Source organism: Emys orbicularis, chromosome 18, assembly GCF_028017835.1.
Source record: "Emys orbicularis isolate rEmyOrb1 chromosome 18, rEmyOrb1.hap1, whole genome shotgun sequence".
In the NCBI taxonomy this organism is placed as follows: Eukaryota; Metazoa; Chordata; order Testudines; family Emydidae; genus Emys; species Emys orbicularis.
The window spans coordinates 2,385,815-2,399,756 of NC_088700.1; the positions used below are offsets into that span (position 1 = coordinate 2,385,815).

A 13,942-nucleotide genomic window follows, 5' to 3' on the forward strand; every position below is an offset into this window, starting at 1 on the left:
ATTTTGTTGCCCAGTCACCCAGTTTTGTGAGACCCCTTTGTAACTCTTCCCAGTCAGCTTTGTAGTTGTATTGTCTGCAAACTGCCACCTCACTGTGTACCCCTTTTTACAGAGCATTATCAATATGTTGAATAGCACTGGTCCCAGAACAGATCCTTGGGGACCCCCTCCACTGTGAAAATTGACCATTTATTCCTACACTTTTTTTCTTATCTTTTAACCAGTTACTGATCCATCAGAAGACCTTCCCTCTTATCCCATGGCTGCCTACTTAGCTTAAGAGCCTTTGGTGAGGGACCTTGTCAAAGGCTTTCTGAAAGTCCAAGCACACTATATCCCCTGGACCACCCTTGTCCACATGTCTGTGGACCCTCTCAAAGAATTCTGATAGATTGGTGAGGCATGATTTCCCTTTACAAAAGCCATGCTAACTCTTCTTCAACATATTGTGTTCATCTATGTGTCTAATAATCCTGTTCTTTAATACAGTTTCAACCAATTTGCGTACACAAGAATCTAACCTACACAAGCTTTTGTTTTGTCTCTGTTTTACTGTGTCACTTATGTATTTTAATAAAATGTTTTTTCAACAGGGTCATGTTGGTACAACTGCAACCAAAAAAATTGATGTCTACCTCCCATTGCACACAAGCCAAGACAAACTGCTGCCAATGACAGTTGTGACGATAGCAAATGCCAAGGTGCATGACCTGATTGGACTAATATGCTGGCAATACACGAGTGAAGGACGGGAACCCAAACTAAAGTACTGTTCTTTCTTTACTACTACTTGATCTCTGGTTTTCTCCTCTACAACCGTTTTTGCATAATGAAATGGATTTCCATGTCAATATTTTTATAAATAAGTCTTACAGGAACCACCTACACAGTTATCAATATTTCTTTGTGAGCAATACACACACATCTATATCTATTTCTCTTTCAATTAAACTGCTGGGTACTGGATAATGATAAACATATGAATCCAGGGATGTGCAAATGAATCATAATTTTAAAACACTCTATGTAATATTAAGATAAATCGCACTGCTGTTGGCATCATTGATAGGTGTTTCATTTTTATGTCTGACTTAGTTTTTGAACCACTTCTTAATGACCAAGGAGCAAACAGAGGTGCATCAAATAAAATCTAGAAATGATCTGTAAACCTTCTGATTTTGACAGTGGTGGCAAGAGCTGGTCAATATCTGAATATCTTTCCCTTCTCCCTGCCTGACTGTGCCTATAGAGTAGTAACAGAATGGCATAACTAAAATGGGGTGCTGAGTGTCTTAGAATGCTATTTTAGTCTTCTGTTTGAGATCTAGTATGCTACCGTATAAATGATTACTAAATCATGCTGCATCCGTATGCACAAGAGATCAGAGTTAAGTTTGTGCATGTAATCTGAACTTTTGAATGTGTCACTTTACAAACGTAATATTCTTTTAATGTAGTCCTTAGTATTGAACAGACAAACTATACCAATGTGTGTGTGAATATATCATTTTTTCAGTGTTTATAAAGAATTGACAACTATGGGGTTAAATGCAGTTAAGATCTAAGGTACCCTCCTTGTCCCCATCCTTCTGTGTAAGTGTATAAAGACACCACTAAAATTAAGATGAATATATTGGCAAAAATGCAAAAGTAGTCATAAAAATTCAGTTTAATTTGAAACTGTGAATAATGCTTTATTCTTTAATTGAGAAACCACTATATCGTGCACTAGGCCCTTATACTTCCTACTAGAACTTGGCCTGAGTCACCTGTGCAATAAGAAATCAACAGATACTGTTGTCCTTAGAAATTCTTTACAGCTTCACTCTATCAATGGATTTTTCAGTATTTGCTATAATCCTTGCATATCCCTTTGCTTGGGGTGGGAGGCATGAAGGGAAGGGGAGGCTGCCCCTAAATTTGTTAGGCTGAAAAATAGATTGTGTGCGGTCTTAGAATATTTCTTTTTTTTTCTTTTTTTTTTGGTAAAAGTAATGTTTTAATGGTAGGTCATACAAGTTCTGTGAAATAGGTACTTCATATCTTTTAATCTGGACATCTTTCATTTTAAAATGATACGGTAAAGTCTGGAAAAATATTTGCCCAATATTTGCTGCATAACAAAGGATGAAATGATAACATATCAGAACCACCTCTGGTACAAAAGTAATATAACAGAGTATAGTAGATGTTTTTATTTGTTAGTGAGTCAAACTTCCAAGTCTGTTCCTTGGTCGTGGCATTTTCCTTGGAAATTTTGCCCTTGCTACCATTTTTCAGGAATGGGTTTGTATTCATGAGTCCTCTGTATTTGTTCAGAGGTAGGTTGAGAACTCTTTGGGCTTTCCTCCAATTCTAGCACAATTGGCAGGACATGAGGGTGGGTGAGGGGAGGAGAGAGAGAGGTTATTCGGATTTACATTCAGATGCTTTTATTTTGGATCCCTGATTATTAGCTGTTGTCTTTATTGTAGAGCTAGAGCAGCATCGGGAGGTGGACCTTCTCTCAGATTGAGTTTCATGGAGGTTGTTGATTTGGCTCTGTTGTTCCTCCCAGCTCTTTTGAATGAACAGATGTGATGGTCAGGTCTTTGATGTATTAAACATTTCAGTGTTCTGACACTGGTGAAGAAATGTAGAAATAATGGCAGACACTGCCATTTCACTTGCCAGTGTTAATCGCCATTTTCTGTTTGTTAAAATATTTGTTGATCAGGAATGTGATTGTTGTGTATTATTACTATATTTTAAATGTGTGAGATGCAACCAGTATCAAAGTCTCGGCACGTGTACTTTTTAAGAACAGGTTACACATCATATTGACCAATGTCAACAAGTAAAAAGTATCCCATAAAATAAAATACCAGTGTCTAAAGGCTTGTGTCCTGGAAGTCAACAGACTTTAACTCTGTTGGACCAATGGGAGGAGGTGAATGTCAGTGTCTTTCTTGGGGGTGTGATCGCTGACTAGGAATGAGCTTGGCCAGGAATACTGTCAAATGCCCCCAGATCCCACTACAGGGAGAGGAGTTAGTGGGAAAGCTGGGGGACACTGGAACCCTCTCTCCATGTAGCAGATAAGAACCTGGACTTGGGGGTTCAGGGAAAGGGCAAAGTCTCAAAATTTCAATATGATTTGTAAGTATTTTTCTTTGTTCTCATGTTTCTTTGATTCATTTTGTCAGAGCAGCTCAATGCCTGTCCATCGGCAAGGGTCAATTTAACTCTGTTACTTTACAGAGTTCATCTCTAAATAAGGGAATGCATATAAGTAAGGTTTTGTAGATATTATTATTTATTTTATTATCACTTATATTATCGTAGCACTTATGAGCTCTAGTCATGGACCAAGACCCCATTGTGCCAGGCACACAGAACAAAAAGACGGTTGCTGCCCCTACGAGTTTATAATCTAAAACAAGAGGCAGCCAGTGTTTACAGACAGACCAGTGAGGAAACAATGAAACCGTATTTTTCAGCATGGATATTCTCCCTTTCATTTTGTTTGCTCTGGAGCTAGTCATTTTACAGACAAAGGGACGAGAGTGAGGATCAATTTGAAGAAAGCATTAAAAGTTGTGCGGGTTATACCAACTTGTAATCTGGTATAAAAATACAGAAAATAGGCATACCTGCTAATCAAACTAGAGTAGAACAATGAGGAGCTATTCATTGTGAAAGTGCAGCCCCCACCTTCAGGAGAGGAATATCTTGCTGTCAATTTCTTTATCCTAAAATGTTGACCTAATAATCCACAATAAGTGAGCTATAGTTGACAGATTTGAGGGTGTGCTATATCCAGTTTAGCCTGCCATTTGGTAGTTTTGTCTCTGTTCAGTGTCTGTTGATATGAGAGAGCCTTGACAGTGTTAGCAACCCTGTCCCTGGCCTCTTATATATGAACTTCAGAATCATAACCCACTGGACCGTTCCGTTGCTAACCATTGATGGATGTGCTCTGCTGATTCTGCCTTCAAAAAGCATGTGGAAATAAAAACGGGTAAAAAAAATTTCAGAACCACAGATTTATTTATTTTAGATTTTTAAAAACCTATAATTTGGTACTCACTGCAGTTAAATTCTTCATTCTGTCTACAATAAATTCAGATTTTCAGGACCTTCAACATTTTCAGATACATTTAGCTGAAATTTGGGGTTTAATCTTATCCCAGTGTACATGAATTTACATGCTGGATTAAAAATGTGTAAAATTTGCACCAACTTGTTTTTTCCATAGGTTACACACAATAGGGTACTTACTAAATATAATATACAGCTTTACTAGCAATTGTTAGAACCTAATCTATTTTATGCTAATATCTTGTGTTAATACCAGTTCATCAGGAACACAGTGTATTAGCTCTGATGCAATAGCAAGTGGATATACACCTGGTACAGTAGACTAAATTTTTCTGCAACTTAATATGTATATGATAAAGTATTTGCTCCAAAGTAATCTCCAGCTCTATAATTTGTCATTTATATTTTGCTTATCCTTTTTCATTGACAATAAGAGATTTCCTTTTTTTAAAACAAACGCAAATGTGTAAAACTAATGAAATTCTGACTTAGCTTATAAAAATAAGAAGATTTCAAAGTTGTCTAAACCTATATTATTCCGCAAAAATTTTTGTTTGCTATTTGGGGACATCTGAAGCATGGTCAGTTTATGGCACGTGACAGACGTCATGTACTTGCAGTCGAGGAGGACACGTATGGATTGAGGACAGCATTTCAGTGTTGATAATTATGTTATTGGCACTTTGGGATCTCTCTCAGACCATACTGAATGTGGTGTTCTGATGCATGCCTGTATCTCCCCCTAGCTTTAATGGGAATTATGTACATGTGGCAAGTACAAAATAGACATTTTAATGTTATTTATACAGAGCCTTAAACGTTTGTACATTAGGGGAGTTGTGCCAAACAAATAGTTCCTGCCTCAGAAGGGCTAGCAGTCTAAGGGCAGAGACAGGAATGGCTCAGAACAGTATAGTACAAAGATGAGTGCCAGGTGGGCATTCACACTGGAATGTGTCATGGAATGAGGGATGGGCTGATTTTTTTATTAGCTTTATTAAAAGGAGGACAGTGAGTGTGCAGAACTACACTATAGTGTGTTAATAGAAATACAGACTCAAATGCATCTTTTCAGTCTAAATTGATATTCCTGTAAATTTCTAAATTCTGTTGCCAGTCCTGCCTTTGATCAGTTTTCCTAAAGTTTACTGCTTTGTTCTTGAAGAAGTTTAAAATTAGTTCTACAATGATGTATCAGTTCTTCATAACAGTTGAGAGGCTCATAAAAATTTCTTTTACAACATTACAGAATTTACAAAATGTATAGTGACAAACATTGCTAGATTACTATCTTGTTAGCCATCCATTTAGCAAATTTACAGTTTACATTAATATTAATGTGTCATTATTACCTATTTTATATAATAAATATCTTAGACATGACAGTATGCATATAGATCACCTGGAGTAAGCGCTCTCAATAAGCACAGTTGCAACCAAAGGTTTGTGAATTAATTGAGAAAATTGCAAATCAGGTAGTCAGCGAAATAATTCATTGTCACATCCAATCAATAAACTTTGTAAATCAACTCATTTAATTCAAAAAATGATCTATATAGATCAAGCGACCAATTAAACAATTAGCATACACTTTGCAATTAATTAATTTAAGCATCAATCATGCAATTAAAACTCCAAATTTAAACTGCAGAGTTTAGAAACATACTGCCATGTGAACACTGAGGCTATACTTCATGCCTCTAGAACAAGACTGAATGCTGGCAGACTTACAGTAAAAAAAATAAAATAAAATTAGAGCTGAACAATATAAGTGTTAGTGTTTACATTTTAATATGATAAATGTGATTAATGAGCCAACATTATTATGTTTTGTGTATATTGAGCTAGATCTCTGATTCTAGCCTGTGGAAAGAAACTGGTTTAGCGCTCTCTCGTGCCCTCCCCCCAGCATGTGCCTGAGAAACTTGTGTATATTTATTTCAGGCATTAATGCATAATAATGTTAACTACTTTGATTGATTGGGCTGTATAGAACTTAAAAGGTGTTTTTGTGTAGCTTGCTTTCCACCATAATAATAGTTTACATTGAACACAAATCCTTGACTTTTCATGTAGATATTCCCTTGACATATTTTTGTTGTACTGTTTACATGTGTGTCCATACTGCACCCTTTGAGTATATTTTTATATGTAAGAGCTTTTTTCCACAGTTACTAGATCTAAAACAGAAGAACATAGATATTGCTCATTCAGATTTCATTCTAAAAATGTAACTGTCACCTCATAAAATATGTTTTCACAAATGGAAGAAATATTACTGATGCTTTGTCAAGTCATATAACTTCTACAGATTTAGGAATATTTTAATTGCTGGTCTGTCATTATTTTGTATACAAATGAGTTAATAGGAGGCTGTTCTGCCTTATTTGGATGTTTTCTTATTACTGCTTTATCACATGATTATGCTAACTAAAGGGTTTGAGGCTTGATACTGTGTGAAAATTAGTGATATTTAAAGTGTTTTGATTTCTACACCACAGAAGTCTGCTGGCTTATTCTAAACAGCATCCAGCAATTGACACTGGACCATAGAATTTAGCTGGCTATGTAGCTTCCCCTCTGAAATAAACTTGCTCTTTGTTTGTTTCAGTGACAATGTCAATGCCTACTGTCTCCATATTGCTGAGGACGATGGTGAGGTTGACACAGACTTTCCACCCTTGGATTCCAACGAACCCATTCACAAATTTGGCTTCAGCACTCTGGCATTGGTTGAAAAGTACTCTTCTCCAGGGCTGGCAGCTAAACAGTCACTCTTTGTTCGAATGTGAGTATTGACACCAGCTTTCTAAATTATCTTAACATCTGAGCATAGACTCTAGCAAACACTTTTTTTCTTTTTTCTGCTCTGCTCTGCTCTTAAGCATTTGAACTTTGTAAAACTCAGGTTTCAGGTGTATTTGAGAGTCTTCATAAGTAGAATACACAATCTTGTACAGGTCATGCAAAAAGGAAATGCAGTTCAGGCCTTCAGTTTTACCTTTTCTCATAATGGCTAAAATCCAAAAGACAATAGCTTTCTGGTTCTAAAACTGCAGAGAAAAATAAGCCAGTCAGTATGATTCACAGACAAGGTGTTGGACTCTATATTTGGGGGGATTTTCGCAGTTTTGAGTTTATAATATTCAATTCAGTCTGTGCACACCCTCCTTTGTGAAAAATAATTTATTTTATAACTGAAAATGTAATAAGTTTTGAATTGCAAATTAAATAATACACTCTCATGCGTACAGTAGTTGTAAGAGAACCAAATTTCTGGAGGCACTTCAACTTTGGCCTAGCACCTAAATGAGACAATTATTTCCAGCTCTGTTACATATGGAATTTTTACTCAGTGCAGAAAGAAATAATGTAACACTGGTCAGCACTGTGCATCATAGCTACTGTATGTTTGGTGTAAAATGCAGGTCAGTCATTACAGCATCAATTAGTATCCCAAGCCATGCATAAACTAGACAAAAGATGTTTGGGTCCTTCAAAAAAGAAAGTGATAAAAGATTTTTCCTTAATATTGAAAGTGCTTTATTCAGTAAAATATTGGCATTTGGCCCATATTCACAACATAGAGGTGCTTCCAGTTATGTATTATCCCAAATGCAGATAAGATGTATTATGTATTTATGATTACTTTTTAGTATAATCCCAACTGTGTGCGCTCTGCTTTGCTGACAGGTCTGAAGATCCCTACCCAAAAGAGCTTTCTCAGAAATCCCATGCATTAATCTACTATTCACTCCTCCAGTGGAGCCAAAGTCCCTCATTCTGCCCAGACTCGTTTCATTAGGCTGCATGCAGCTGTGATGACCACTGAGAGACAGCTCATTTTGCCCTCCCTGGTACTTTGCTTTGGTGGGAGAGGTGGGCTCCCCTGGGCTCATAGTCCAACCTTGTTTGTTAACTGTATGTCCAATTACTACAGCAGAGTTGTATGTTAGGCTTGGTCTACACTAACCCCCCAAATCGAACTAAGGTACGCAACTTCAGCTACGTGAATAACGTAGCTGAAGTTCGAAGTACCTTAGTTCGATCTTACCTCGGTCCACACGCGGCAGGCAGGCTCCCCCGTCGACTCCGCGGTACTCCTCTCGTCTAGCTGGAGTACCGCAGTCGACGGCGAGCACTTCTGGGTTCGACTTATCGCGTCTTGTCTGGACGCGATAAGTCGAACCCAGAAGTTCGATTGCCAGCCGCCGAAGTAGCGGCTGGGTGTAGACGTACCCTTAGCCATATCATTGAGAAGCTGTAGTGATTCAACAGCTGCCTCTAAGGGAGACATCTAAGTGTTGATCATGTTGTATAGTAGAATAGAACAGAGGAGAGCAGAGGATTTTCTTGCTTCCTTGTCATCTTCCCAATGCCAAAGTGACTTTCATAAAAGAATAGCATTCTGAAAGGTAAATGTGGCCCCTAAAAGGCCAAGAGGAGGGACAAAGTAATCCAGAGTAATTTGTAGTACAATAGTACATAGAGATCCCACTCAGGACAAGTGCTTATCACGTTGGGCACTGTACAAACATATAGGAAGGAATGGTTCCTGGCTCACAGAGCTTGCCATCTAATACAAGGCAAGGCGTGACAAGTGAGGGTACCAAACAGGGAGGAACCAGGGGAGGTAGAAAGAGGGTAACAGTAATAAGGTCACATGAATACACAGTCTAACCACGCACCCTGCTTGATGGTTCTGAGTCACATAAGTATCGTTGGTTTTTTTTTAATTGTACGCTTGACCTAATCTTCAGTGGTTGGCTGATTTCTTGTAGGCATTGCAGCAGAGGTCTGGGAGGGATTTGAAAGAGAGAAGGTTTATAGCCTTACTGACTAGTTCAGGGCAGTATCCATGGAAAGAATGAAAGAGGTCCTTTAGAAGAATAAACTTGCCTTCTTTCCTAAAGTGATAGGGAAACTCTCCACTCCAGAGCTATGGGCCGGGTCTCTCACCTGTGAGGGAGAGGCTCCAGCTTTCACATAAAATATCCAGTGTGTCGCAGCCATCCACTCACTAGAGGCTAAGGGTTCTGCTAAGTCCACAAGAAAGAGAGAATTCTTTTGCATGGCTCATTTGTGTGACTTGGAGCTGTGCAAAACAAGAAATAGGCCAAAACAAAAATGGACCTTGTAATAAGATGTGAAAGATTGCTTCATTTCCTCCTTGTTTCAGCTTCCACACACTCACATACAGCGCTGGAGTACGTTTGAAAGGATATGGTCATCTTAAATATTTGGTTTGATTTTCTGACAAAGCATCCTTTAAATAGCATGTCCTGAATTCTTTTTTTCCCTTCAGAACATACTTTAAAAATTGTATACCTTTTTGGCTCCGTTGCTGATGTTGAGAAGAGTCTTTTCAGGAGGCTCAAGAGCAACAATACAAAACATGTTCTAAATATTCCTCCCTTCCTCTCTGTGGGTGCACATGCATACTGCTGCTTCGATTTCAGCTCTGCTGCTGCTGTTACTGATTAAACACTCTCTTGCAAGTTGTGGGGAGAGAATATTTGTTAGCTCCTGTCAATGCAGTTGTATGGAAGTGGTATCACTGTACCCCACTACAGGAAGTGCAACTGGCTAATCAACAGAACAGTGATATTAGCTATACACAGAGTGTTGTCAAATGCCTAAAGGAATAAAATAAAAACATTAACAAATCATTTTCCTCTAATGTTGCGGGAGAGGGGTCACTTGTTACAAAAGTAGGTACAAACTTTTCAGCTTCAGATGTGACTTTCGAAGTTGATAGTGTCCCTTTGAACAAATAACGTTTTAAGTGAACTTTCAAAAATCTCAGCTGTTTAAATGTGCATTGCTTTGAAGTGTGTAGTATTCCAGCACCTGAAGTGTGGAGTACAGTGAAAGAAAAGCCAGAGCTGATATGGGGTAAATTAGTGGACTGTTGATTTGCTTGAGTCTTAGAGAAGCAACTGTGTTATTTCTTTTCATTCTGTGGTAGTTGCAACCATTTTCATTGTCCAGATTGTCATTGTCCATAGTCTGCATAATTTAGAATTTATAGATCTCACTTAATTTCTTTTTTGGCAATGGCTACTATCTGGAGAGAACAACAGTTTTGTCTGTTTAAAATGACAGAAATAAGAGATGGAAGTCACTCATTGCCTGCTTTAAGATTTAAAAGGTCAGATAAATCAAATATGTGCATTTGCACTCTACAATATCCGTCTCTTGAAATGGAGCCAGAATAAGCTTTGTACCAGCAGAAATATATAGTAAGCACAGGTTTTAAAATGTAAAATTCATTAAATTTGCTGATGTCTTTAAAGTTCAATAAAAAAACTACAGTCATCTTTAAACCACATCAGATTTGTAGCTGCTCGTTTAATAAGCACGTTGCCTATACATAAGCAATAATAACGGGCTGGATCATCTTGCAGTAAAACCCACAGAAGGGTGCTAAGGGGGAGGTACTGTTCCCGAGGAGCCCCTCGTGGAGTTCCTCCTCAGCATGGTAGAGTGGTTTTAAATCAAGGCGATTTAAATCAATGGCTGAATGAATTAAACTTTAATTTAAAATAATTTAAATCACTTGATTTTTTTTAAATAATGATTTCAGTCATGTTGAGACTTTGTGAAACTAATTTGAAATTATGTACTATTGCAACTTTAGATTAAAAGTTCTAATTAAATTATTGTTTTTTTAAATGCAACTACAGGCAGGGTATCTTATTTGAATTTTACAAAACTGCTACAGGCAAAAAACAAAACATTGACAATTAAAATCCTGATCTGCTGCAAATACTTAAGCAGGAATGTAACTTTTTCAATGGGACTACTCATGTACTTAAGTGTTTTCAGGATCAAGGGCTAAAATTTAATTTTTATTAAAATTTATCTTAGCGGCAAAAAAGTCATCATCATTCCAAAACAAAATTGCTTTGGTGTTAACAATGAAATGTTATCTAAGCTTTCAGCACATTAACAAGGTTATAGAGAAGTCTTTTAAACCCACAGGCCAAAATTTTCAAAAATAAACACCTAAAGATAGGCTCCTAAATCCATATTTAGGCACCCGAGGGTGAGTTTTTTAAAAGCATCTAAGTGATTTAAGACCACATAGCCCAGGGGCTTAGAACTCCAGTCTCCTAGGAAGGAGTATAGCCTGCTCAAATGGTTTCAAATGACTTGTGGAACTTCAACGTATTGGAAGGTGCGGGGGGGGGGGGGGGCGGGGCGGAGTTTGCAAATATACACACGCTATTCATTTATCAGCTCTGTTTGAGGTTTGTTGTTCTCACAGTAGGGATGTTATTGAGGGCCCTGGACTTGTCTCTTTCGGCACAGATGAGCATTTTAAACGCGAAACTTATTAGTAGACTAAATCTATATAGAATTTCAGATTTTACTAACAATTTGGAAATTAAAGAAACACATACAAAAAAATCTGCTAGTAATTGAAGACTATAAAATGGGAAGAAGGTAAATAACTAGCAACGAGTAAATTAAAAAAAATAAAAAGTTTTGTATATTTTTTTGATTTGTGATTTTTTTTTTTTTTTTTTGCCCACTCCCTGCTCCATAAACTTTCTAATGGGGATGGGGTGTAGTTGACACCCTTCCCCACCTGCAAAATGAATGTTGGGGCCTGCCCCAAGCTGCAGGGTCCCCGGATGCCTCTGTCTCCACAGTAGCTCTGTGCCCCTGGCATCGCCACTCCTGCTAGTAGGCATGCCCTCTAACCACGGCTGCCCTAGGGACCCCTCTTCAGGAAAATTCCTACCATGGAGCGGGCTCTGCAGGAAAGGTGGTAGGTTGGAGGACCATGAGCATCCTCCCCATCTCAACTCAGTGTGGACTTGCTAACCCCGTCCACTTGCTGCATAGCTTTTGAATCCCACCGGGTCCTGGGAGTAGGGGAAAGCGCTGTGCAGGCGACTGACTTTTATCCCCAGGATGCCCCAGAAGGGAGGGGGGGGTCAGCGCACAGATGGGGGGACACAATCAGATCCAATAATAATAAATACTGCTTGCTCAGGGAGACTAGCCACAGTCAAAAGTAATGTTTTTCCTAGGATATTAGGTAGACCAATTAAGCAAGGTGGACCAGCTGCTCCAAATTTTATATGGTGTAATGAAACCAATCAACTCAAAGCAGTAACAGTTAGGGGATACTCTAATACATCCTAGCACTGGGTCTTCATTGAACAAGAAAACTCTAGAAATGTAGATATTGCCAGCTTCCTATGAATTAATTAAAAAAAAAAAAAAAAAACCTGCACTCTAGAAATCTGTACCCAGTATTTGGGTTTGGGATCGACCTAAATTAAAAAAAAAAAAAAAAAAAAAAAGTTCTTTTCTGACCATTACAAATACTCTTTGCAGTTCATTTATTTTACAGTAGAAGAGTTTTAAAGACTGGGAGAGTTATTGAATATATATGGCTGGCCAGTAGTTTCTAAAGAGACCTTTTTATTAAATCAAAACCATCCTTACATGGCCAATTCTTCCATGTTACCAGAACCTGCCAGTTAACTGTTAGTTTGTCTTGATGGCTTAGGAATTTGTTTTACACAGAAAGCTAACTTTAATAGAGACAGTGGCTTCTGGACTAACAGGAAATAAAACAAACAAAATCAGTAATTGCTATTCGTCTTTGCTAACAACTTTTCCAATAAGCAAATGTCTGTGTTATTCAGTTGGACAAGGATTTGGGTTGACAAATTACCCTAGAGAAATCTAATTTAAGATGGAAAAGATGATCAAAATTTGATAACTATAATTGAGAAATACTTCTGTAAGCAAAAAGTGAAAAGATTATTTTTATGATAGTTAAAGGGATTTAGTTTAGATTCTACATCTTCTTTTCCTTTACTGTTGTTGTACTAATGCATATAATTGTATTCTTTTTTGTTTTGTCTCTCTTCTCACCTTAAAGTATTCTCAGTTGCTATTCTGTCAGTCTAGTGACTTGTAATGTTCATTAATACTGTATCACTTACTGGTGGAAAAACTTGATGCTTCTGAGAAGCTTCATGATGAAATGTGGCATTTGATTTCAAGATCTTGCCCATATTGTATGTTGAATACATTCTCAGATGTTATGCAGTTCACTGAACTGACAGTTATGGACCCTCGCCTGGGACCCCATTTCAGCAGGACATATTTGAGCAGAAACAGTTTGCAGAACTTTATACACTTAAACTCCTTGCCAAGGCAAACTCTTAGCCACTTGAGTTTGCTATAAATACCCAGTGGCAATGGTTGGAAGTAGCCCACGGTGTGTTTTATGTTCTTAGCTGAATGTAAATGTCTTTGTGGTTATATAGAGTAGTAAATAATTGAGTTTGATTAGGGAGAGGGACCTCCTTATGCCCCCACCTGTGCCCAGCTGGTAGGGGAGGGTCGAAATGAAGCCATTAGCTGTCTCTCTTACTGGCATCTCAAAGAGCTCAAATACATCTGTGTCTTATTTTCTTTTCTGGCACAATCAGTTGAGCAAGCTAAGCAGGCATGACCGAATTTGGCAAGTTCCAAGGACTCTGGCAAAGTTACACAAGGAGAAGTGGCTTCTAACTGCCCATTAGTCTAGCGAGTTATGTTTTTGGAAAATGTCTGGACAAAGTACTCCTTTCCATAACAATGTCAAACACTGCATTCTCAAACAATCAGCTTTGATGTCAATTTGAATTTGTCAGGTTGAGTCAAACAAAGCACTGCATTCATGTAAATGTGAGCTGTGTTAGCTGATGAAGTAATACCTGAAAGACTTACTTCAAATGAGCCAAAGTTATTTAAAGTAATTCTGATACTACCCATTAGGATTTTCTTCTTCCTGAAAATTTTATTGTCACAGCTTGACATACTCTGACTAATGGCATTGTTCAGGAGTTGG

At 37.9% G+C, this 13,942-nt stretch overlaps 1 protein-coding gene across 1 annotated transcript in view; it reads left to right on the forward strand.

The window, feature by feature from the left end:
• The window catches only part of MAPKAP1 (MAPK associated protein 1), a 161,329-nt gene that overhangs the window by 68,995 nt on the left and 78,392 nt on the right, over window positions 1-13,942 (forward strand). The window contains exons 5-6 of the mRNA XM_065418804.1: window positions 594-766; window positions 6,692-6,868. Of these exons, the coding sequence (XP_065274876.1) occupies window positions 594-766; window positions 6,692-6,868 (350 nt within the window). The remainder of the gene's footprint in view (window positions 1-593; window positions 767-6,691; window positions 6,869-13,942) is intronic.